Source organism: Muntiacus reevesi, chromosome 2 (assembly GCF_963930625.1).
Source record: "Muntiacus reevesi chromosome 2, mMunRee1.1, whole genome shotgun sequence".
Lineage (NCBI taxonomy): Eukaryota > Metazoa > Chordata > Mammalia > Artiodactyla > Cervidae > Muntiacus > Muntiacus reevesi.
In genome coordinates this window covers 138,851,051-138,876,912 of record NC_089250.1, presented here as the reverse complement: position 1 = coordinate 138,876,912, position 25,862 = coordinate 138,851,051, and the positions used below count along the sequence as shown (strand labels likewise).

Here is a 25,862-nt window from a genome sequence, read left to right as displayed (position 1 = left end):
AGTTGTGCCTTATAGCTTTTTGTAGGAAAGTTTTCTCTCTCTCTCTCTCTCTCTCTTTTCCCCCCTTTCTGGCTATCCTACAGCTTGGGTTGCTATCTCACGTTAGCTCCCTCCGAGTATCCTCAGGGCATTCAGGCCCGGTCCTTACCCTAAGCATGCAGCCTGCACCTCCCTGTTCAGGCCCCTGTGGCTTCTGATGGACAGGAGCATCTGGGCTACTTCTCCAATGGTAGTTGAGGTTAGGCGCGTAATCTGTGGGTGTTTTGTTTTGTTTTGTTTTTCTCCCTGTTATGTTGCCCTCTGAGATTCCAAAATTCCCCCACAGACCCACTGGTGAGAGGGTTTCCTGGTATTTGGAAACTTCTCCTCCTTCATGACTCCCTCCCTGGGATGGATCTCCATCCCTAACTCTTTTGCCTCTCTTTTTATCTTTTATATTTTTCCCTACCTCCATTTGAAGATTATGGGCTGCCTTTCTGGGTGCCTGGTGTCCTCTGCCAGCGTTCAGAAGTTGTTTTGTGGAATTTGCTCAGCGTTCAAATGATTTTTTGATGAATTTGTGGGAGAGAAAGTGGTCTCCCAGTCCTATTCCCCTGCCATCTTAGGACTACCCCTCGAGTTGCTTCAGTTGTGTCTGACTCTTTCTGACCCTATGGATTGCAACCCACAAGGCTCCTCTGTCCATGGGATTCTCCAGGCAAGAATACTAGAGTGTGTTGCTATGTCCTTCTCCAGGGGATCTTCTTGACTCAGGGATCAAACCTGGGTCTCCCGCATTGCAGGCAGATTCTTTACCATCTGATCCACCAACCAGGGAAGTCCAAATAATTCCTGAGCATGATGACTACAGTTCATATATATTGTATATTTGAAAGTTGCTCAGAGTAAGTCTTGTGACTTACTAAATTGCTTATAATTGTTTGCATTTCATATGAGGTGTCATTCAGTCTCTCCTTGGAGAGATTCTTTGTCCCCAATGAGCAGGATCAATTTTTTCACTTATATAAGAATCAAATATTATGTCTTCCATTATACTCATTGTATATTCATGCACACAATAGGTACTTAAACTGATTGATAACTTTGCTTGCCCAACCATGAAAATAACCCTGGTAAATACAGAACTATTCAATGAATGAGAGGATGTACAATCAACCAGATAACTGAACCTGATCCATTCTTATGAGGAAACAATCAATAAAGTCCTGAGGGTTGTTAATGTCCCAGGATATTTGATGTTCACTTGTGTTTTTCAAAATATAACTTCTTAAATTGGCAATATTTTTAAGTTCTTTGTTTTGACTCCCTGGGAAATAATCAACGAGCATAGGGAAATTATTGCAGACCTAGAAGAGAGGAAAATAGTTTATTAAATAAAGAACCCCTATGAATACTTGCATACCCTATGCCAAGCTCTGGTCAGAAATGGTAATATAAATATTAATATAATACAGTCTGTGTATTAAGGAGAATTCTTACTTTATAGATACTTAATTTTCCATGCTGATAGATGTCTCCATGAGGGAGAATATACTGACCAGGGATTAAAGATGATAATCACTTCCTATACTCATACAACATTTTTATAAAATAAAATTATCATTACAAAAATGATCTCATTTTCTTACATCAATTCTTCTCTACAATCATGAAATATGGAATAGCATGAAAAACTGACTCATATTTTGCAGATGACAATAGAGGTTAGGAGAGTTTGGACAACCTGATATGCAAGCCAGAGCTGGTCCCTGATGTTTCGACCGCTGTCTCATAGACTCAAACATAAGATCAGTTATTTTAAGACTGAAAGCATCCTAAGAACTATGAAACACAACTCAACATCTTATAGATAAAGTAATTGGGCAGCAGAGCAATTAAGTGACTTCTGTAATACCACACCATTGTCGTTTAGACAGAGGCAGAAGGTGTCAGCAAAGTAGAGGGTACACCTGCAATGTTTGTTTATGGTTCCTTCACACACACACACACAAAAAAAAACACAATCATTTTGTCATCCTCAAAGCAATTACCTTGTCAGTTAGAATGCCAACTGAAGTATCAAAAACTCCTGTCCTAGTCAGGGACCCTGAGCAGCACTCTCCCCCTTGAAGGAGACATTCTCTTCCTTGCCAAACACAGATATTTCTGTCAACTGATGTGACAAAGAACCAATGAGTGGTGACTGGGTAATAAGACTTGTGGGCAATGGAAGCCTTCCCAGAAAGGCCTGGAAGTCCTACTGCTGTGGGCATGCTTCAAGGATGTCACTTTTGTAGTTTATGGGAATTGGGTTTTGGAAATTGGTTAAAACAAAACAAAACAACAACAACAAAAAAAACCCACTGAACAGTGTGCTTTGGAATTGTGGTGTTAGAGAAAACTCTTGAGGGTCCCTTGACTGCAAGGATAACAAAGCAGTCAATCCTAAGGGAAATCAACCCTGAATATTCAACAGAAAGACTGATGCTGAACCTGAAGTTCCAATATGTTGGGTATCTGATGCAGAGTCAACTCATTGTAAAAGACCCTGATGCTGGGAAAGCTTGAAGGCAAAAGGAGAAGGGGGAGGCAGAGTTTGAGATGGTTAGTTAACATCACCAACTCAATGATCATGAATTTGAGCAAGCCCTGGGAGACAGTGAAGGACAGAGGAGCCTGGTGTGCTGTAGTCCATGGGCTTGCAAAGAGTTGGACATGACTTAGTGAGGGAACAACAACAACAATTCTGGGCCTGCATCTGCCTGTCTATCACATCGGGCTCTGCCATTGTCCCCAGATGAACACTTCATGATGCCAAGCTCTGGGCAGGACTGTGCTGCTCACACATTCACCTCACAGCTCATGGCTTGGTGTATAGAGAGATCTGAACCTCATGGAGAAAAGAGCAGAAATGATTTCTCAAGAAGAAAGGACCCTGAGCTCACCTGAACCCATGGAGAGCCCTGAATCCTCATGTTTTCATTCAATCTTTCCATTAGATTTGGAAAAATCTGATCTTTATAATCAAAATGGTTCTAGAAAATAATGGATCAGATCACATTGCAGGGAGCACAGCCCAGAATGAAAGTGGGATCACAGGCCAACCTTAAAGAATAATAAACAATTTAATACCTCATTAAAAGATACACACGAAACATTTTGTCTTTGAGATAAAACTAAATTTAGAAGCTTTAACACAACATTTTACCTACTAAAACCCTTAACAACAAAGTATTCCACATGCACAAAATCAGCACATCACTTTTACCTTAACCTAAGTAGATCACATCACTCTAGTTAGCTCATAACAGTTTTTGAGGGAAAAAAAAATTATTTCCTGTCCACTGCCTTTACCTGTATCCTTTTCACCCAAGGTGCCTGTTAAGTTGAAGGGAAAAAAGCAAAACACTTTCAAAGGCTATTTTTATGTCATTTATTAATAATAACTTAGATTTATCAGGGCTGAATATTACCTGTTTGCAAAGCCTGTAGAAAATTAAACACTGATAAAAAAAAGAAATAAAATAGTTAGGGACTGCAAAATGCTTTTTATATAATGAATAGTTGAAAAAATCATCTCTAGAATCAACAGGGAAGCTAAACAGAGAGACTGTGGGTGAACTCATGTATCTGAAGGAACAGATTTTTAAAAGCAGCAAATAACCATGATGCATGAGAAGAAAAACTAATACGAGTAAACAATTTCTATACGATGGTTTACCTTTCTAAAATATGAATAAAATGTAAAATTTTTATTTTGAACATACATCTCAGGTAACTGAAACAAAAAGGTAAATTGATGATTTTTTTTTTTTTTTACTTTCAATGTTAAAAAATTCTCTCCTTAGGAATTAAAAGTTAATTTTTTTCCATTGAGGGTCAAAAATTAATTTATTTTGGCAAAACTGCCCTATGCAAACATTTGAAATATTCTATGCAGCCATCAACAGAACAGCACATTTCAATAAATTTTAAATTATCATCTAAATCAACATTATCATGTTTCCAGTAAAGAAACTACATAGAGGAAAAGTTTTCTTTTTTGGTAGGAGATCTATAAAATAAAATTGCTGCCATCAAATGATCAATGAAAATTTGTTATACAGAGAGAGATAAAGAAATTCACATCTAAAGAAGTAATTAAGAACTACTTGAATGAAAAATAAGAGATTTCCCTAGTGGTTAAGTGGTTAAGAATCCACTTTGCAATGCAGGGGATGTGGGTTTGCTCTCAATCAGGAACTAAGATCCCACATGCTGTGGAGCAGCTAAGCTTGTGTGACACAACTAGAGAATCTGTGCACCACAATGAAAGATACCGCAAGCCAAAACTAAGAGCCGCCCCAACCAAACAGATAAATATTCAAACAAACAAACAAAAACAAAACTACTGACAGAGTGACACCAGGAAGATGGTGAAATGGAAAGCCCCAGCCCTTATCTTCCCAAGAAACACTAATTTAATGATGATGAATGAGCTAAAACAATTTGATATTTTCAGAACTCATTTAAGTAGTTACAGTACTATATGTGAGTACACAGCTAAGAAGAGCCATGCAGGAAAAAGAAGGATGAAGCATGCATCAAAAAAAAAAAAAAAAAAAAAAACCAGCTTTTCAGTGGCTGCTTGAAGAAATGTTTTTCTTTCTTACCTCACTTAGAAAGCTCTCAGAACTACCACAGTACAGATGTCTGGGAGCACTGAGGATAAAGGAAAGTGAGGACACTAGTTTGTTAGGGCCAGCGTGGCTTGGCAGAATCTAGAGAAGTTAAACCACTTCAGGTTTTTGTTTGAAGGGGGTGGGAGAGGAGCAAAGCTTGCATCTGGTGCTCTGATCTTTTGGAGGGCTACACAAGGGAATAGTACCTGTCACATATGATTCAGGGCAGTAAGGGGGAGCATGCAATCTTTAGATGTCATTGAGATAAGGGAAAGAAAGATAAGGGAAAGTTTGCTTCTGTTGAACTAGAGAAATCACAGTGCTGCAGACAGACAACAAAGGGAACAAGAGATTACCTGAAATTAAATTGGTAAGCATCCTTAATTGTGAAAGTCCAGAGAAGCAGCATCAACAACAACAACAAAAAAACAATGCTTCAGAGGCCTCCAGAGGCCCTGACCATGATTCCTGGTGTTTTGCTTTATATTAGGTTGACCCACAAAGACTGGGAGAGGTGGCAGTTTTTTCAAAATCCTGAATCCCAACACAAAGTCATAAAGCACAAAAACAGGCAGAAAACATGGCTCAAATAAAGGTAGAAAGTAAATCTACAGAAATTGGTCTTAAAGAAATGGAGAATATCACTGACATGAACAAAGAATTTTTTTAAATGCAATAAAGATACTCCATAAGGTTAAGATGATCCATGAACAAAACAAAATTGTTAACAAAGAGGTAGGACACATAAAAAAGAGCCAGCAGCTAAAATTTCTTGGGTTAAAGAACACAATAAATCACCTAAAAATATACTCAAATAGGTCATCTGGTGTTATTCAATCAGAAGAACTAAAAGAAAAACATGAAAAAAAGTGGAGAAAGCCTAAGGGACTTATGGGACACCAATAATTCTACCAACATGCTCATTATGTGGAAAGAGAGAGAGGACATAAAGCTTATTTGAAGAAGTACTGGCAAAAAACTTTCCATATCAAGGGGAAAACTGATATCCTGATTCTAGAAGACCAACACACTCTAACTATGAACAAAAGAAATCTAAACTGAGATATATGAAAATCAAAGTGTCAAAAGTCAAAGATAAAGAGAGAATTATGGTTAACAGCAAGAAAAAAAGTGACTTGTCACTTACAACAAAAGCATCATACAATAACAACAGATTTCTAAGCAGAGATGTTGCAGGAGAGAAATGAGTGGGATGATAAATTCAAAGAAAAGAAAGAAAAAATTTGCCAATCAAATATACTATATCTGGTAAGCAATTCTCAAAAAAAAAAAAAAAAGGGATAAACAAAAGCTGAAGATGTTTATCACCACTAGACATGTCTTACAAGAAATGCTAAAAGGTGTCCTTAAAGTTCAAACAATAGGACATTGAACAGTAACACAAAAGCATACAAAAGTATACAACTTGTTGATATATGTAAATATACAGACTAATCAAGAATGCCATACTAATGTGAAGGTGGTGTATAAACCACCATTACTTCTAATATAGAAGTTAAAAGAGGTTAACAAACCTTTACCTAGATTATCTATGAAGAAAAGAGAAAACTCAAATAAATAAAATCAGAAACGAAGAGGAGACAATACAACTGATACTGATATCATTTCTGTGATGCCGCAGAAATACAAAAAAGTTGAAGAGATTACTATGAGTAATTATACATCAACAAAATGTATAGCATAGAAGAAGCGGACATATTTCTAGAAAGAGACAACCAGTTAGGACTGATTTATGAATGGACAGAAAATCTGACAAACCAAAAGTGATAAGGTTGTCAAATCAGTAGTCAAAACCCAACAACAAAAAAAGCTCAGAATCAGATGGTTTCATTGGTGAATTCTAAAAATATTTAAGTATTAGAAAAACATTGCCACACCTTCTAAAGTTCTTTTGAACATGTGCAAATTAATAAGTGCAATATACCATGTTATAAAAATGAAAATTAATCATATCAACAGATGTAGAAAAAGTATTTGACAAATATCAAATTTCATTCAACTGAATGCAGAGTTCCAAAGAATAGCAAGGAGAGATGAGAAAACCTTCTTCAGTGAACAATACAAAGAGGTAGAGGAAAACAATCTAATGGGAAAGATTAGAGATCTCTTCAAGAAAACTAGAGATACCAAAACAACATTTCATGCAAAGATGGGCACAATAAAGACAGAAATGGTGAGGACCTAAGAGAAGCAGAATGGTTAAGAAGACGTGGCAAGAATCTACAGAACTGTACAAAAAAGGTCTTAATGACCCAGATAACCATGATGGTGTGATCACTCACCTAGAGTCAGACATCCTGGAATGCAAAGTTAAGTGGGTCTTAAGAAGCATTACTATCAACAAAGCTAGTGGGGGTGATGGAATTCCAGCTGAGTTATTTCAAACGCTAAAAGTTGATGCTGTTAAAGTGCTGCACTCAATATGCCAGCAATTTTGGAAAACTCAGCAGTGGCCACAGGACTGGAAAAGGTCAGTTTTCATTCTAGTCCCAAAGAAGGGCAATGCCAAAGAATATTCAAACTACTGCACAATTGCCCTAATTTCATGTGTTGTCAAAGTAATTCTTCAAGATAGGTTGTCAAAATTCTTCAAGATAGGTCTCAACAGCACTGAATCAAGAACTTCCAGAGGTACAAGTTGGGTTTAGAAAAGGCAGAGAAACCAGAGGTCAAATTGCCAACATCCATTGAATCATAGCAAAAGCAAGATGATTCCAGAAAAACACCTACTTCTGCTTCATTGACCATATGAAAATCTGACTGTGTGGATCACAACAAACTTGAAAATTCTTAAAGAGATGGGAATACTAGACCACCTATGCTGCCTCCTGCAAAACCTGTATTCAGGTCAAAAAGCAACAAAATAAGACATGCAACAATGGAATGGTTTAAAACTGGGAAAGGAGTAGGTTAAGACTGTATATTGTCACCCTGCTTATTTAAATTATATGCCGAGTACATCATGTGAAATGTTGGGCTGGATGAATCATGAGCTGGAATCAAGATTGCTGGCAGAAATATCAACAACCTCAGATATGCATATGACATCACCCTTATGGCAGAGAGTGAAGAGGTTCCTCTTGATGAAGGCGAAACAAGCAGGAGAGTGAAAAAGCTGGCTCAAAACTCAACATTCAATAAACTAAGATCATGGTATCCAGTCCCATCACTTCATGTCAAATAGATGAGGAAAAAATGGAAACAGTGACAGATTTTATTTTCTTGGGCTCTCAAATCACTGTGGATGGTGACTGTGGCCATGAAATTAAAAGACTCTTGCTCTTTGGAAGAAAAGCTATGACCAACTTAGATGGTGTGTTAAAAACAGGAGACATCATTTTGCCCACCAAGGTCCGTATAGTGAAAGCTATGGTTTTTAAAGTAGTCACGTACAGATGTCAGAGTTGAACCAAAAAGAAGACTGAGCGCCGAAAAATTGATGCTTTTGAACTGTGGTGCTGGGAAAAGACTCTTGAGGGTCCCTTGGACAGCAAGGAGATCAAACCAGTTGACCCTAGAGAAAATCAACCTTGAATATTCATTGGCAGGACTGATGCTGAAGTTCCTATACTTGGGCCATGTAATGTGAAGAGCTTACTCATTGGAAAAGACCCTGATGCTGGTAAGGATTGAGGGCAGGAGGAGAAGCGGACAACAGAGGATAAGATGGCTGGATGGCATCATTGACTCAATGGACATGACTTTGAGCAAACTCTGAGAGATAGTGAAAGACAGAGAAACCTGGCATGCTGTAGTCCATGAGTTTGCAAAGAGTTGGACACGAATGAGCAACTAAACAAATACAAAATTTCAGGATAAAAACACTTCTATATTACTTTATTCAACACAGTAAAGCGATCTATGACAACCCCACAGCTAACATTGTACTCAAAGGTGACAGATTGAAAGCTTTTCGTCTAGGATCAGGAACAATAAGAATGCCCACTCTTACCACTCCTATTCAACATAGTACTGGAATCCTAGCCCCAGAATCTCTCAGTGGCAACTCACTCCAGTATTCTTGCTTGGAAAATAACATGGACAGAAAAGATTGATGGGCTACAGACCCTAGGGTTGTAGAGTTAGACATGACTGAGCACTCATGCACACACAAAGGAAAAGGAAGAAGCAAAAAAGTCTGCTTGCACATGCTATGATCTTATATATGGAAAACCCTAAAGATCCTACTAAAAACTGTTAGAACTAATCAGTGAATTCAGTAAAGTTGCAGGCTATGAAGTCAACATAAAAAATATTTGCTGGAAAAGAAACAAAGAAAATAATCCCATTTTCTCACAATAAAATGATAAAATACTTAGGAATAAATTTAACCAATGAAACAAAAGTGCTGTATACTGATCTCTCACAAACACTGATGAAAATAATTAAATAAGGCATGAATAAATGAAAAGCTATTTAGTGTCCATGAATCAAAAGTATTAATATTATTATTATGTCCATAATATCCAAAGCAGTCTGTAGAGTCATTGTAATTCTATCAAATTCTAATGGCATTTCTCACAGAAATAAAAAAATAATTCTAAAAATCCACATGTAATTACAAAAAGACCCCAAATACCCAAAGAAGTTCCAAGAAGAATGAAAAATGCTGAACACATTAAAATTTCTGATTTCAAATCATATTACAAAGCTAAGATATCAAAAGAATGTTGTACTGACATAAAAACAAATACATAAACCAATGCAACAGAATTCAGAGCCCAGCAATAAAACCATACACATATTATCAACTAATATTTGACAGGGAGCCAAGAATACTCAATGGAGAAGGATAGTCTCTTCAATAAATAGTGTTAGGAAAACTACAAATTCACATGCAAAAGAATGAAACAAGACCCCTATCTTTACCACTCACAAAAGTTAACTTTAAGTGGATTAAAGACTTGAGTGTAAGACCTGAAACCATAAAACTACTAGAATAAATCTTAGAGAAAATATTCATTGACATTGGTCTAAGAAACAAGTTTTTTTTTTTTTTAATTCCCTCTTTATTCCTCTTATCTGAATGTCATGTAGTAGTTACTAGATATTACTTGAATGAATGAACGAAATCAGTGACTTTCTAAATGTGACACTAAAAGCACAAGCAATAAAAGTAAAAATAAACAAATAGGACTACATCAAAGAAAAAAAGCCTTACTGAACAACAAAATAAATATTAAAGCTAACCTATAAAATGTGAGAAAATATTTGCAAACCATACATCTTATAAAGGGTTAATAGACAAATTATGTAGAGAACACATACAACTCAGTAAAAAGTACAATAACCTGATTAAAAATGGGCAGAGGAACTGAATAGATATTTTCCCCAAAAGACACGCAAATGGCCAACAAGTGCATATAATATTACCAGTTGTCAAGAAAATGCAGATCAAAATCACAAAATGCTTGTTGTCGATAGGATCAAAGTGTTAGTTGCTCAGAGGTGTCTGACTCTTTGCGATCCTGTGGACTGTAGATTGCCAGGAGCCTCTGTCCATGAAATTCTCCAGGCAAGAATAATGGACTGGATTGTCATTCCCTTCTCCAGGGCCTCTTCCTGATCTAGGGATCTAACACAGGTTTCCTGCATTGCAGGCAGATTTTTTACCATTTGAGCTAGTAGGGAAGCCATTGATAGAATGGCTACCATCAAAAAGTCAAAAGATAAGGGTTGCCTGTGATGTGGAGAAAATAGAACACTCATGCACTGTTGGAGAAGACTCTTGAGAGTCCCTTGGACTGCAAGGAGATCCAACCAGTCCATCCTAAATGAGATCAGTCCTGGTGTTCATTGGAAGGACTGATGCTGAAGCTGAAACTCTAATACTTTGGCCACCTCATGCAAAGAGTTAACTCATTGGAAAAGACCCTGATGCTGAGAGGGATTGGGGGCAGGAGGAGAAGGGGATGACAGAGGATGAGATGGCTGGATGGCATCACCAACTCGATGGGCATGAGTTTGAGTAAACTCCGGGAGTTGGTGATGGACAGGGAGGCCTGGCATGCTGCAATTCATGGGGTCGCAAAGAATCGGACACGACTGAGCAACTGAACTAAACTGAACTGATGCACTGTTGGTGTGAATGTAAACTGGTACAGTCACTATGTAAAATAGGCTGGAGGTTGCTGTACATATTTAAAAGACTACCATATGATCCAGCATTCCTACTTCTGGATATATTTCTGAATTAAATGAAAATAGGATATTATAGAGGTTTCTATATTTCATGTTTATTGCAGCATTATTCACAGTACCCAACATATGGAAACTAAATGTCCATCAACCGTTGAATAAAAAAAAAACATATATATATATATATATATGTATATATATACACATGCACACACAGGGAGTTGACCCTTGAACAACATGAGGATGAGGCACTGACCCACCATACAATTGACAAATCCATGTATAACTTTAGAGTTGGTCCACCATATGTGCAGTTACACATTCCAGGATCCAACCAAGCATGAGTCATGTAGTACTATAGCAAGTACTTATTGAAAAATAACCACATATAAGTGAACCCATGAGCTCAAATCCATGTTGTTCAAATGTCAACTGTATATACATCCATAGATGCAATGGAATACTATCCAACCATGAGAGGAAGGAAATCCTTGCATTTCTCACAACACAAATGGATCTTGAGCACATTATGCTGAGTGAAAAAAGACAAAGGGGCAAGGCAAATACTATAGGATATAATATATATGTGGAATCTAAAAAAAAAAAACACCTAAATTATAGAAAGTAGAAGGGTGATTACCAGGGGCTAAGAGGTCAGGGAAATGAGATGTTGGTTAAAGAGAACAAACTCCCAGTTAGAAAATAAATCAAGCGTGGAGATCTAATGCACAGCATTATGGCTACAGTTAACATAATCATTACTGAAAGTTGCCAAGAAATTAGATTTCATATGCTTTCTAAAGAAAGGGTAATTAAGCGACTTGGTGGAGGTGTTAAACAAGGCTATATGGAGGTGGTAATCTGCATATATGAGTATATAAAATAAACATATTGTATACCTTAAACTTACACCATATCAATTATATCTCAATAAAACTAGGAGAAAATATCGAATGCAGACCACACTCACTCAGGAAGTTGATTTTTTAAAAACTGGATATGTAGGTGTAGTTACAGCTACAGTGTAGGAACTATGTATAGTTCAGCAGAAAACTATTCATTGCCTATATTTCACCTTTCTGGGATTTTATGGGAGCTATTGTGCAGCTTTCTAAATTTTCAATAATAGATAGTGATGCAAAATAATTCTTGTCTATAGACGTACAAACTCTGTTCTTTCAGATTCAGTGACTTCCCTAGCTAATTTGCCTTCCTTTAAACATTCACATCAACATTCTTTTACACTAAATAAATTTGAACTTTTCCATCCATGTTCTTTGAACCACTTGGAACACCTTGTTACAGCTGATTGTAACTGATTTCCTCATTAATGAAATAAATAGTATCTTTAATTCGTGTTCATTTAAAAAATAAAGAAGATTGGTGAACAGGTATCTGAAAAGATGCTCAACGTCACTAATCATTAACTTCTGTGCTGGCCTCAGCTTATCAATAACCAATGCTGTGGTTGGACTGGTCCTTGCATTCATATTTTGATTATGGAGCTTCTTCAAAAAATTAAAAGTAAAATTATTTTATTACCCAGAAGTTCCATCTCTGAGTTTTTATCCAAAAGAATGATTCGGGATCTCAGAGATATTTGCATTGTTCACAATAGCCAAGATGTGGAAAGAACCTAAAGATCTCGCAATTATTATTGAATTTAAAAATGTGTAAATACAAAGACTGAAACGTTATTCAGCCATAAACATGAAAGAAATCTTGTCACATGCTGCAATATGAATGACCCATAAGCACATTTTGCTAAGTGAAAAAAGTCGATCACAAAAGGACCAATGTTGTATGATTCCACTTACATGAAGTAGCCAAAGTAAGCCAGATTCATAGAAACACAAAGTAGAATGCTGATTAGCAGGGCTTTGGGGAGAGGAAATGGAGAGTTCAATAGAGTATCAGCCATACAGGATGACAGTCTAGAGGCCTGATGTACAAGAGCATGATTATAGTTAAGAATAGTATCATGTACACTTAACAACATGTTAAGAGGCTAGATAACATGTGTTTTTTGTTTGTTTGTTTAGTACAAAAATTTCTAAATGTTTCAAAGAAATGGTAGGGCATGGAACAAAAGGAGCATGTGTATTTAGCAACTCCTATCAGAGTCATTGTGATGAACTCAGTAGTGGGAAGTAAATAATTACCAGAGATTTATTATCAAAATCCAATAAAGATGAAGCAAATTTTATCAAACTGAAAATAGTGTCAAATTTCACTTAGAGGAGACAGCGTAAAAAGGTATTGATTAAGTTGAAATCTAGTTAAAAAAAACATTTCGTATTAATAACTTGGTTTTGTGTATTTTGCTGAATTTTGACATAGCATATATTTTTAAAATATAAATATAGTGAGTGTTGAGTAACAACACATAATCAATGCTGGTATTTTTAAATAGTGCTGCCTAAACAGAGAAGTCATGATTAAGGAGAATTGCATGAAGATATTCCTAATGGACTGAAATCATAGATGGCAGAACTTTAGGCCAGAACTGTAGGCCTGGGTCCTGGAAGTAAATTTCTCTGTGAGGCTGAACATATAAATTTAGTTCAATTAAGTGAATACAGATGACACTTGTTTCATGCTCCATAAGGATATGAGGAGATCATTCCCACCCTGTCCAATTAAAAGTATTCCCAGGTGAAATGCTCTGGAATAGACAATATATTTGTGAGATAGGAAAACCACTGTTCTCCCCTTCAGGAAATGACTCAAAACTATTTTTGGTGATTTCTGATTTTATTAAAATAAAGCCCAGGAGAGACTATGAATAAATAACCCTTTATAACAACACAGTATGTGCAATCTTGGGAGCATAGATATACAATAAGCATAGATACATAAAAGCCCCCTTGGTTCTTTGCTTCACACCCTATTCCCTCCATCTGAGGACTGACAACCACTATTCATGGCAAAGATATGGCCATTCCTATAATATTTCCAAGCACGTCACTGGAGAAGTGAGTAGTCCGTTATGGTCAGAGTTAGAGTACAGCATCACCCACCATTGGTTTTTCTCAACTCCTCCACAAAGCAACCAGCTTCCTCTTGAATTTGATCCCCAAGACTCCTCTTCTCCATCCCGAAATCCCACAGGGTCAGGAGAGAGAAACGCCAGGTCTCTTTCCATATCTTCCCACTGCTGAAAATGATTCCTACCAGGAGAGGAAACAGAAACTAGGAGGGAGGCTGTGCCGCACATAGCAGCCTTAGAGATGAAACAAGGTATGTTTGGGGGTTCTTCAAATTCCTCTCTTCCATCCTCTCCACAGCCAGCCGTGGGTGAACCAATGCTGAACACACACACATGCACACCTACTAAGTCCTTCATTAGATCTTTCAGCCAAAGGCAAAATGCCTCTTCCAGAAAACTGCTCTCCCAGATCAATTCAGGCTTCTTTCACTGCTTCATACCCATGCAAGACCTCAATGGGCTTCAAACTGAAATATGAAGGGCGATTGACTTTTGAGAGCTGCAAATGGAGATGCCTGAATAAGTGAACATCAACAGATAAAAGGATTAAAAAAAATAGTTGGTATACACATATGCTTTGAAATATTACTCAGCCATAAAAAAGAATGAAATTTTTCCATTTGCAACAACATTAGTGAACTTAGAGAGCATTATGCTTAGTGAGTAAAGTCTGAAAGAGAAAGGCAAATATTTTATGTCAACACACATGTGAAATCTGAAAAATAAGATGAATGTATGTAACAAAACAGACTCACAGATGTAGAGAACAAACTAGTAGTCACCAGTAGAGAGAAACAAATAGAGAGGGGCATCACAGGGGATGGGATTATGAAACAAACTTTTATGTATAGAATAAATAAGCAACATGGATATATTATACAACATGGGAAAATGAAGTCGTTATTTTGTAATAACTTTAAAGAAAGTATAATACATAAAATATTGAATCACTATGTTGTATATCTGAAACTAATATAATATTGTAAATCAACTATATTACAATAAAAGAAGAAAAAAAATACATGGTTTCCCTTTCCATCACTGAAGAGTTAAAATTTCATCAGTTTAACTGATAAAGACACAATCTGAAAATATCAGTGTAACTGAAAAATAATTTATTGGGAAAGTTTGAGATACCATGTCTTTCCCCACCTCTCAGTCACTTTGAGACATAGCTTCTTCTGTCGCTTTTTAGTCTGTCATTTTCAGAAATGATGGGCTGAAGGATGCACACCAGGGAAGTGAAATTATAGAAAGAGCAACAGTTGAAGATTCAGTACAGGAGAGAAGGCTGGGACTTCATTAAATGCACCCACAGCCAGAAGCACCACAGTACACACAGCTAAACACAGAGGACATGTACTGGTCATGAAGATCTAAGTATCCCTGGAAAGACATAATCACTAGATCACTAGTGAAAAAGTCTGCACAAATGAAAATATGTACAAATGTCAACATGGTGGTTTAGTCGCTAAGTTGTGTCGGACTCTTGCGATTCTGTGGACTGTAGTCTGCCAGGCTCCTCCGTCCATGGGATTTTCCAGGCAAGAATAGTGGAGTGGTTTGCCATTTCCCTCTCCAGGGGATCTTCCCAACCCAGGAATCTAGCCCAGGTCTCCTGCATTGCAGGCAAATGATTAACCAACTGAGCTATAGTGGTGGTGGTCTAGTCGCTAAGTTGTGTCTGACTCTTGCGATCCCGTGGACTGTAGCCTGCCAGGCTCCTCTGTCCATGGGATTCTCCAGGCAAGAATACTGGAGTGGGTTGCTATCTCCTTCTCCAGGAAGCTGAGCTATGAGGGAAGCCCAAATTTTAGTCCAATTGTTTCTAAGCTCTTAAGGAAAAATTAAGTTTTGTCAAGGCCCCTGTTAAAAAATGTTTTACCCCTGATATTTTTGGGAGATTGACAATTCACACAATTTCCATACCATCATATCTCTTCAGACTTTCTCAAATAACTTTGCCTAATGTAAACTGCTCTCAACTTAAGTGTGAAGAGACAGGTTCTCTGAGAGTCAGTACTTAAGGCAAGGACATACAGACCACAGGTATAAGGGTTCACACTGGAACCCACATACTTGGTCTTGGACTTTTCCTTCCAGCAAAACATTCAGTGCAACTAGGTACACAGGTATTTAGTGTACCATTAGGGTTCATAATGTACCCTAACCAGTGGCTTTCAAAGTAAATGTTAATATAGTTAATAATTATAGAACCTGTTTATTTAATTGGAGGTCAGAAAAGTTTGGTTTTGTAATCTTTTGAGCTGAGTGAACCTAGGTCTCCATGACCACTGTAATCAGCACAAACCTAAGCACTGATTTGTTGCCTAGCTCAAATGGCTCTAACTCTGACAGAGCTAAATCAGTTTATTTTGAATAAAACAAGCTCAGTCATTCTTCTTTAACAACTATTTTATTCTTTGAGAAAGGAGTGTCTTGCTCTGTACCTCCTTCTTCTTGCTAGGGTTTATGAATGGTGATTCTTCTTATGGTATGAAAGAATGACAAATAATTGGAGCTCTGTGATCAACTCACCTGATCTTAAATTTTTTCAAGTGAACTACAGATGGTGACTGCAATCATGAAATTAAAGTTTCATCAATTCATTAATACCAGAACTTATCTGAGAATTTGCATTTTTCATTCTCAATTTAGTGATATCGCACATCAACTGAAATTCCAATTGATGTCCAAATGATCAGAAGGGCATCAGCATTAAAGTCTGCACAACCATAGATGAATGCACCTTGCCTTGACAAGAGTTGTGAAGTAGAGTTGGATTTTTTCTTTTAAATACTAGAAGCTATTTTTAGAGAAGTTTTAGGTTCTCACCCAAACTAGGTGAAATGTATACAATTCCCACATGTCCATTACCATACCCCAAAACCTCTCCTATCAGCAGCCTTCACCAGTGTGATATATTTGTTTCACTCAATGAACTGACACAGCATCATCAACCAAAGTCCATGGTTTCTAAAAGTTTCATCTTCTGCGTTGTGTTCTATGTTTTTTGGCAAAACCATAATAACTTGAATAGATCATTGTAGTATCAAACAGAATAGTTCCATTACCCTAAAAATCTGTGATTCACTTCTTCATTCTTCCCTCCTACCAAACTCCTGGCAAGCACTGATTTTTTTCACTGTCTCCATAATTTTGCCTTTTTCAGAATGTTGTATGGTTGAAATCATAACATGTAGTCTTCAGATGGTTTCTCTCACGAAGTAATTCTCATAAGGTTTTTCCATGAGTTTTCATGGTTTGTCAGCTCATTTCTAATAACAAAATAATGTTCAATTATTTGAACAGTTTATGCATTTACCTACTGAAGTAGGTAAATGTAAACAGTGCTGCAGTTTATGCATTTACCTACTGAAGGATTCTTGGTAGCTTCTAGGTTTTGGCAATTATAAATAAAGTAACTACGAAAATTCATGTGAGGGTTTTTATGTGGACAGAAGTTTTCAACTCATTGCGTTAATACCAAGCAGTGTGATTGCTGGATCATTTCATAATCATATATTTAGTTTTGTAAAAACTATCAACTGACTTCCAAAGTGACTGTACCATGCAAAATTGTACACAACAATAATAGTCCTTGTTGCTTTCACGTTATCACCAATATTTGGTTTTGTCAGTGATTTGGATTTTACTAATTGTTATCTGGGTGTAATGGTATCTCACTGCTGTTATTGTTTGCAAGTCCCTAGTGATATGTCATGTTGAGCATTTCCACATGCTTATTTGCCATGTATATATCTACTTTGGTGAGGTATCCATTCAGATCACTAGCTCTTTTTCCTTCTGACTGCACTGTGCTACATACCCAACCAGGGATCAGACTCTTACCCCCTCAGGTGGAAACTCAGAATCTCAACCAGTGGACCACCTGGGAAGTAATTTGCCCATTTTTAAAATGGGCTTGTTGTATTTCTGGTTGTTGAGTTTTAGAGTTCTTAGTACACATTGAACAGGCTTCCCAGATAGTGCTAACAGTAAAGAATCTGCCTGCCAATGAGGGGTCCTAAAAGGTGTAGGTTCAATCTCTGGGTTGGGAAGATCCCCTGGAGGAAGGCAGGGCAACCCACTCCAGAATTCTGGCCTGAGAAATCCCATGGACAGAGGAGCCTGGTGGGCGACAGGCTATGGGATCGTAGCAGAGTTGGAAATGGCTGAGCGATTAAACGACAACAATCTCTGATCTCAATATTTCCTACAGGGATGAAACTGCTTCTGAAAACAATTCCTCCACCTTCAGATTCAGCCCAGGGAGCTTTTCTACTCTTATTACCTCTGTCCTCTGTGCATATGAGGACCACAGGACATCTTTGCCTTCTTTCTTTCCTCCCTTATGTGCAATATGCATAAAAGAAGGAAAGCTTGAGAGCTGGCTTATCAAATTATGTGTTTTATTAGGAATATGCATAGCAGAAATAGCTCTGTATTGTACACACAGTAATCATCTTGTTCTATATTGTATGGAGCGCATAGTACTATGCATATAGAACTACTCAATATTATATAATTATTTGCATATCTGGATGGCCATATGGATGTTACAGAGTATGAAGAACAGCAGATACATTTCTGCAGTGAAATTACACAATAAATGAGGAGAGGTCAGAGCAGGCACTCTCAGAAAAGATGATGGGAAGCAGGTGAACGATGCCGCAGATGAGAGGGAGTTGAAGACAACATCACTGAAGAAATCAGGGGATCTAACATTCCTCACACAGGAATGAAACAGAGCTGGTAAAAAGGTGGCACAGAAAGTAACCCATTGACAAGTGGGGTGGTGTCGAGGTCCTTTGGGTCAACCACAGATTTCAAGGTAAATTTTTGTAAAATTGTGGTCAGGAATAAAAACAGCTCCATGCGGGCCAGGCCCTCTCCCACACAAATCCGTTTCCCTGGAAACAACAAACAGAGGGTACATACTCCTTGAACTCTGTCTTTCTGGCTATCAGAAAGAGACTCTGTAGTATCCATTTGATGAAAGTTTGAATGGATGGATGGAATGGCTGGATGGACAGATGGGAAAAGGGTGAACACATATGCTATCCACCTAACATCTTATCATAACAAATATCATTCCTTGATAAAATATCATTCATCAAGAAATATTTACTGACTATTCCAAGCACTTGATTAAATTATTCATGCATTATAACTGCAATTTCATATTTTCAAATTTCTACCCATCTTTTTCTAGAAACTCACGTATATTGACTCTATTTTCTGATCCTAGTCTAGTAGTCCCACATGTTTCTTTTCATTCTTCACAGCCTCTGTTCTCTGCTCTAAGTATACCTACTCTTCACCAAACTCTAACACACCTTGAAGTTTCAAGTTTTATAACACAAGGTTCTCTTTGGCTAAGTTGCAGTTCTCTGATATTTTCAGTTCCCAGCTCAAGTTTTATTTCTAAATGGAAAGAACTGGGTCACCTCTCCAAAGCTCCAGTAATCTAGCCCAATAATGAGGATGTTTCATGGGGAGGGAAAGTGCATAGGTATTGGGCTGCTGCCCCTCATCATGGACAAAAAGCATTTCTACCAGCCCCAGGGTAGGTACTATGTAACTCCCAACTGATCCTTAGAAGGTATCCTGTCCTCTAAAGTACTGAAAGGGGGGGGGAAAATATTATTACCTGTTGAGAAAGCCATGAAATAGTCACTCTTCCTAAAGTTGCCACTCTCATCCAGAAAGTGGCCAGGGTCAAACACATCTGGGTTGGGAAATTCTTTGTCATCATGTAGCACAGAAGTCAGTGATGTTAATATATCTGTGCCCTGGAAAGAACAGATGAAGATAAACTGAACTATGAAAAAGTCACAGAGTTGCAAGAACTGCTGCAAATCATTTAGTACAATCTTATGATCAATAATGAAGAATCCTCAGTCCAAAGAAGGACAGTGACATTTTGAGGCAGAAAGACCAAGCAATAAAGAAGAATAAGTTTAAGAATAGTGGCAAAGATACTGCTAAGTGAACAGCCTCTGAAATACTAGGTATTTCCAGACCTTATGAACTATTCTGCTTATCACATTTGGACAGTGGTGTCTGACCCCACCAGCTGCTTTTCTTTATCATTTCAATTTTCACTCATCTTATATGTGGATTATGGTTGAACATGGGAAGTCTCTATTGGACTTGAAAGGTCTGGAGTTATCTGTTCATAGTGTTTTTGTAAATGGATTATGATCTTCTATGATAATAAGTATGGCAACAAATGGGGCTTCCCAGGTGACTCAGTGGTACAGAACTTGCCTGCTAACGCAGGAGACTTAAGAGACACAGGTTTAATCCCTGGGTCTGGAAGATGCCCTGGAGGAGGGTATGGCAATCCACTCTAGTATTCTTGCCTGGAGTTATCCCATGGACAGAGGAGCCTAGTGAGCTACAGTCCATAGGGTCACAGAGTCGGACACAACTGAAGCAACTTGGCTTGCATGCATGGTAACAAACATTAGTGTTTACCGTTGCCGTGAAGACCGTTTACTGTTGCCATAATAACATACGGTAGGGCTTCCCTAGTAGCTCAGTGGTAAAGAATCCACCTGTCAATGCAGGGACACAGGTTCAATCCCTGCCCTGGGAAGATCCCACATGCTGTGGAGCAGCTAAGCCCAAGCACTACAAATACTGAGCCTTTGCTCTAGAACCTGGGAACCACAACTGTTGAGCCCACGCACTGCAGCTAGTGCCCTAAAGCATGTGCCCTAAAGCATGTGTTACACAACAGAAGAAGTCACAGCAAAGTGAGAAGCCAGTGCACTGCAACGAGGATTAACCCCCACTCACCACAGCTAGAGAAAAGCCCACAGGTAGCAACAAAGACAGAGCCACAGCCAAAAATAAACAAATAAAATTATTTTTAAAAAATATGTGGTAGCTTTCATTGCAGATTAATCCTAGATTTGAGACACAGGAACTATGATAAAACTAGAAACATCATTTTACACCAATTCAGCTTAGCATCATTAATTTAAACAAGTTTTACTAGCGAAGTTAAAACTGTTGGGCGAATGATTAAGAAGTGCTATTCTCTCAAAGCTCTAATGTACCATGCAATAGATTTTTATGTATTAAGTATAAAAAAAAGACCTGCTCCCTGGAGACATCTGGTAGGTACCACTTTATCATGTGAACAACACTGCATAACCAATAATAATGGGGTAAGTGACAATATAAACCTTCACCTGGTTTATGAGGAAAAAGAAACTATAAAGGTTATACTAAGAAAATTAGGAAATTTTAAGTATAGCCTGTACATTAAATAATATTATTGTTTCAGTTATACCTCCTGTGTACACATGCTATTATTCTTCTGCATACAATAATCACTGTTATTGAGTATGCATACTGAAGTAGGGAACTTTTAATGGATATCAGATATGGATAGATAAGCATTTATTAATGGAAGAAATTTTCACATATTGCCATATAGTGAAGTTGTTCTGTTTTATAAATGATTTAACTTGAATTCTGCATTAAGTAAAACATCCTGTTATGGTCTATCAAATATATGTTGTCCATGCTCCTGCTCAGTCATGTCCGACTCTTTTTGGCTCCATGAAGCTGCCAGGCTCCTCTGTCCATGGGTTTTTCCAGACAAGAATACTGGAATGGGTTGCCATTTCCTCCTCCAGAAGATCTTCCTGACTCAGGGATTGAAATGGTATCTCCTGCATCTCCTACATTGGCAGGTGGATTCTTTTATCACTGAGCCACAGGGAAACTTCTCTAATCTGATAAAAAAAAAAAATTCTAACAAATATACATAAAACATCATTCCCAATAGTGAGATGTTAACTTCCACTTCCCTTCATATCAGAAATGAAACAAGGATGACATGAAGATATTAGCCCAGATAGCAGGATAGTGTATATAGAAATTGCTATTAACTAGAGATGTTTTCAAAATGACTTTAAATTTAGCAAGGTTGTTACATATAAGGTCATCAAAATGATAATATCAATTATATATTTTTATATTCCACATAAAAATGGAAAATGCATTTTAAAATGCTTATCACAATAACAATAAACACCTTGGAAAGATAAAAAAATATGCAAATCACTGGCTGAAAAAAATTAAAGAAAGCCTTTAAAATATAAAGACTATATCATATCCAATAAATGAAAAATTCAATGTGTCATGATATTAAGTCTTTCCAAACTTATCTAGCATGTCACTCTGATAAAAAAATCCCAGCAGAATGTTCTGGTAAATTGACAAATTGATGCTAATATTCATTTGGAAATGTGGACAGCTATGGTTAGCCCAACAACATAAAAGAAACAGAACAAATTTGGAAGTCTTGCACTGCTACCTGTCAAAATCTGTTATAAAGCTTTACAGACTAAACTGGAAACAAGACACAACCCAACAAGCCACCACACACATGACTATTTTTACTTCTCTCACCTTGTGTTCATTGAGGGTTGCATGCATACTATGTAAATGAGAACTTCAAGACCAATGAGGTCAGTAAAAGAGAAACCAATCTTACCTTGGGGATGAAGTAGTTTCTGAATGTAATATCACGGGTCACAGCATGGGGCAGGTTGGTGGGGGCCAGGTCAATGTATCTCTGCATCTCGTGGACCACAGCATCCGTGTAGGGCATGTGGCTTCTGTCCTGCATGCAGGGGATCCGGTGTCTGCCAATGACACGGTCAATCTCTTCCTGGACCTTAGCTGATAAGGAAGGTAAGGTAAATTGATGGAGAAAGAGGAAAATTCACACCACGTTCCATACCAATTCAGGGATACATGAGACACTATGATGGTGTCCCAGTATCATTATACACATTAACTATATGACCAGAAATGGAACTAAACTGAGCGAGATAATGGCCATAATACAGACACATAAAATTCTCTTACAAGCCTGGCTTAAGATACGTCTATACATCCTTCTATATTAGCATACATGATAAAACAAAGAGAAATGATGAAATGTTTCAAATATAAACAAAATATAAAGTCAAGAAATTATAGTCCTTGAAGAAAGAAACAAGACTCAAACATTAATTTTATACCAGAATAATATGGGTTGAAAAGTTAAATTATAATATGTGTGTTTTGTGTATTTGTGTATTATGCGTGTGCAATTTGCAATGATACTCAGGTCATTCTCCAGCTGTCAAATGCCACCACCTTCAGCATTCTAGCAGTTTCTTCTGAAATTCGTGTCCTATTGGAAATAATGACTATTTTTATTTCTCACTCACAGATTCTTAAACAATATGAAATCTTGGTATGAGAGTTGAGAATTTACATCTCCATCCTTCCTCATACAAAATCACACACACACCACACACACATACACATCCCCTTAATCTATTTCCCCAATATATTTACACCACAAATTTTGATGGTTAGAATATTCATTGTATCATCATTCTACAATGCTCTCTGGTAAGACAATTATGATCATGCTTCATATTTGGTACTTCCTTGGACTTAAGCACATCTCTTTAGTTCAATTCATAAAATTCTGTACCCTGATTCAGGATTATTTCCAAATGCTTAGTTAGATGTTCAAATTCCTAATCATAATAACCCTATTATTCAGAAGCCACAGGGAGTCCATCACCTCTCTTTTGTTCTTGGTATCTCCCCATCTGCTTTATTCATCTAACCCATTTAGAAATGGATATTTTCCAGGCCTGCTGTCTCCAACAACACTGATAATTTCACTCTACTTCATGAGGTTTCCAAACCCTGGAGCCCATGACTTCCTCTGACATGACTTCAGGCATTTGGATGAGAAAGGGGAAAGAGTGGGTAAAAATTTGTTAAACATACAAGTCTGAAAATACCCTTTTAAAAATTAATACTCAGTTTGATAGTTGCTCTTGAATTATGATGTGGTTGTAAACTCTTATCTAGAACCTGCTACATCTCTCTGAATGTTTTTGTGATTTTTTTCTCTTTTATCCAGGTATGCTGAAATATCATGACCCTGTGTATTGGGGTGGATGTTCTTATTTCATTCACTCTGTGAGACATGTTGAGAGATTTTTCTGTCTACAGGGCAAAACTTGGAAGTCTTTTCTCCAGAGTGCTCACTCACTGGAGTTTTCCTCTGGCTGCTGAATTTCAGGAAGCAGGATGGGAAAGGAGCTAAGAATCTCTGAATTCAAGAAGTGGATTCTTCCTTAAAATTTCCTCTAAGCTGTGACCTTACTCTTTTCCCCTGTCTCTGCCCAGTGTCCTAAGTAGGGCCTCTTAGATTCCCTTTCTCTAGATAGTAAACCTTTCATCCTATTGGAGAAACAGAGTTACTTGAAAGGAGCTATCAAGACTTGTGGTTGGCAGAGTTTCCTTTATCAGCCTATGTCTTCCTCTACCTTTTTTGAAACTAGGTACTTCCAAACATAACCTTAAGGACTGTAAGAACATAAATGACTTCTCCTTGTTTGATGCCACCACTCTAACAGCAGAAAGTGAAGAGGAACTGAAGAGCCTTTTGATGAGGGTGAAAGAGGAGAGTGAAATGCTGGCTTAAAACTCAACATTCAAAAAACTAAGATCATGGCATCTGGTCCCATCACTTTATGACAGTGATTAGATAGCATCGTCGACTCAATGGATATGAATTTAAGCAAACTCTGGGAGATAGGGAAAGACAGGATGGTCTGGAATGCTGAAGTCCACGGGGTCACTAAGAGTTGAATATGACTTAGTGACTGAACAACAACCACAAAATTATGACATTCCTTTTTTGACATTTAGGCTATAACTTCATCCTCTCTACTGACTTCATTGTCAACCCTCAATATGCTCTCTATGATTCAAAAATTTGTTGAATATTTGTTGGCTGCTTCCTGACTCCAACTTAGAAAGGCTAATTCTCATAGGATATAGGTTATAATCATTTCAGTGGTATTCTGACAAACAAGAAAATATGAGCTTCTAAACATAACCATAGCCTTTAAAAGTTAGTTTCTATGCACCTATGGACACCTTATCTTTGACAAAGGAGGCAAGAATATACAATGGAGAAAAGACAATCTCTTTAACAAGTGGTGCTGGGAAACCTGGTCAACCACTTGTAAAAGAATGAAACTAGAACACTTTTTAACACCATACACAAAAATAAGCTCAAAATGGATTAAACATAAGACCAGAAACTATTAAGCTCCTAGAGAAAACATAAACAAAACACTCTCTGACATAAACCACAGCAGGATCCCCTATGACCCACCTCTCAGTGTATAGGAAATGAAAATGAAAATAAACAAATGGGACCTAATTAAAGCTTCTGCACAACAAAGGAAACTATAAGCAAGGTGAAAAGACAACCTTCAGAATGGGAGAAAATAATAGCAAATGAAGCTATTTCTGTTAGAAATGTTAATTTCTACAGACAAAGAATTAATCTAAAAAATACACAACCAACTCCTGCAGCTCAATTCCAGAAAAATAAATGACCCAATCAAAACGTGGGCCAAAGAACTAAACAGACATTTCTTCAAAGAAGACATACAGATGGCTAACAAACACATGAAAAGATGCTCAACATCACTCATTACCAGAGAAATGCAAATCAAAACCACAATGAGGTACCCTGTCATGCCTGTCAGAATGGCTGCTATCAGAGTCTACAAGCAATAAATGCTGGAGAGGGTGTGGAGAAAAGGGAACTCTCTTACACTGTTGGTGGGAATGCAAACTAGTACAGCCACTATGGAGAACAGTGTGGAGATTCCTTTAAAAACTGGAACCAGAACTGCCATACGACCCAGCAATCCCACTGCTGGGCATACACACTGAAGAAACCAGAATTGAAAGAGACATGTGTACCCTAATGTTCATCGCAGCACTGTTTATAATAGCCAGGACATGGAAGCAACCTAGATGTCCATTAGCAGACGAATGGATAAGAAAGCTGTGGTACATATACACAATGGAATATTACTCAGTCATTAAAAAGAATACATTTGAATCAGGTCTAATGAGGTGGATGAAACTGGAGCCCATTATACAGAGTGAAGTAAGCCAGAAAGAAAAACACCAATATAGTATACTAACACATATATATACAATTTAGAAAGATA

General features: G+C 37.4%; 1 protein-coding gene and 1 pseudogene across 4 annotated transcripts in view; both read right to left on the bottom strand.

The window, feature by feature from the left end:
- The window catches only part of LOC136157280 (cytochrome P450 2C9-like), a 33,323-nt pseudogene extending 15,206 nt beyond the window's left edge, over positions 1–18,117 (bottom strand).
- A 402-nt stretch (positions 18,118–18,519) lies between these two features.
- Positions 18,520–25,862, bottom strand: part of LOC136158241 (cytochrome P450 2C19-like) — a 36,993-nt gene continuing 29,650 nt past the window's right edge. For all 4 annotated transcript variants that reach the window (XM_065920025.1, XM_065920022.1, XM_065920023.1 and 1 more), the window contains 3 exons: positions 22,307–22,494; positions 19,442–19,583; positions 18,520–18,701 (listed from right to left, as the gene is read on the bottom strand). In XM_065920025.1, coding sequence (XP_065776097.1) covers positions 18,520–18,701; positions 19,442–19,583; positions 22,307–22,494 — 512 coding nt within the window. The remainder of the gene's footprint in view (positions 18,702–19,441; positions 19,584–22,306; positions 22,495–25,862) is intronic.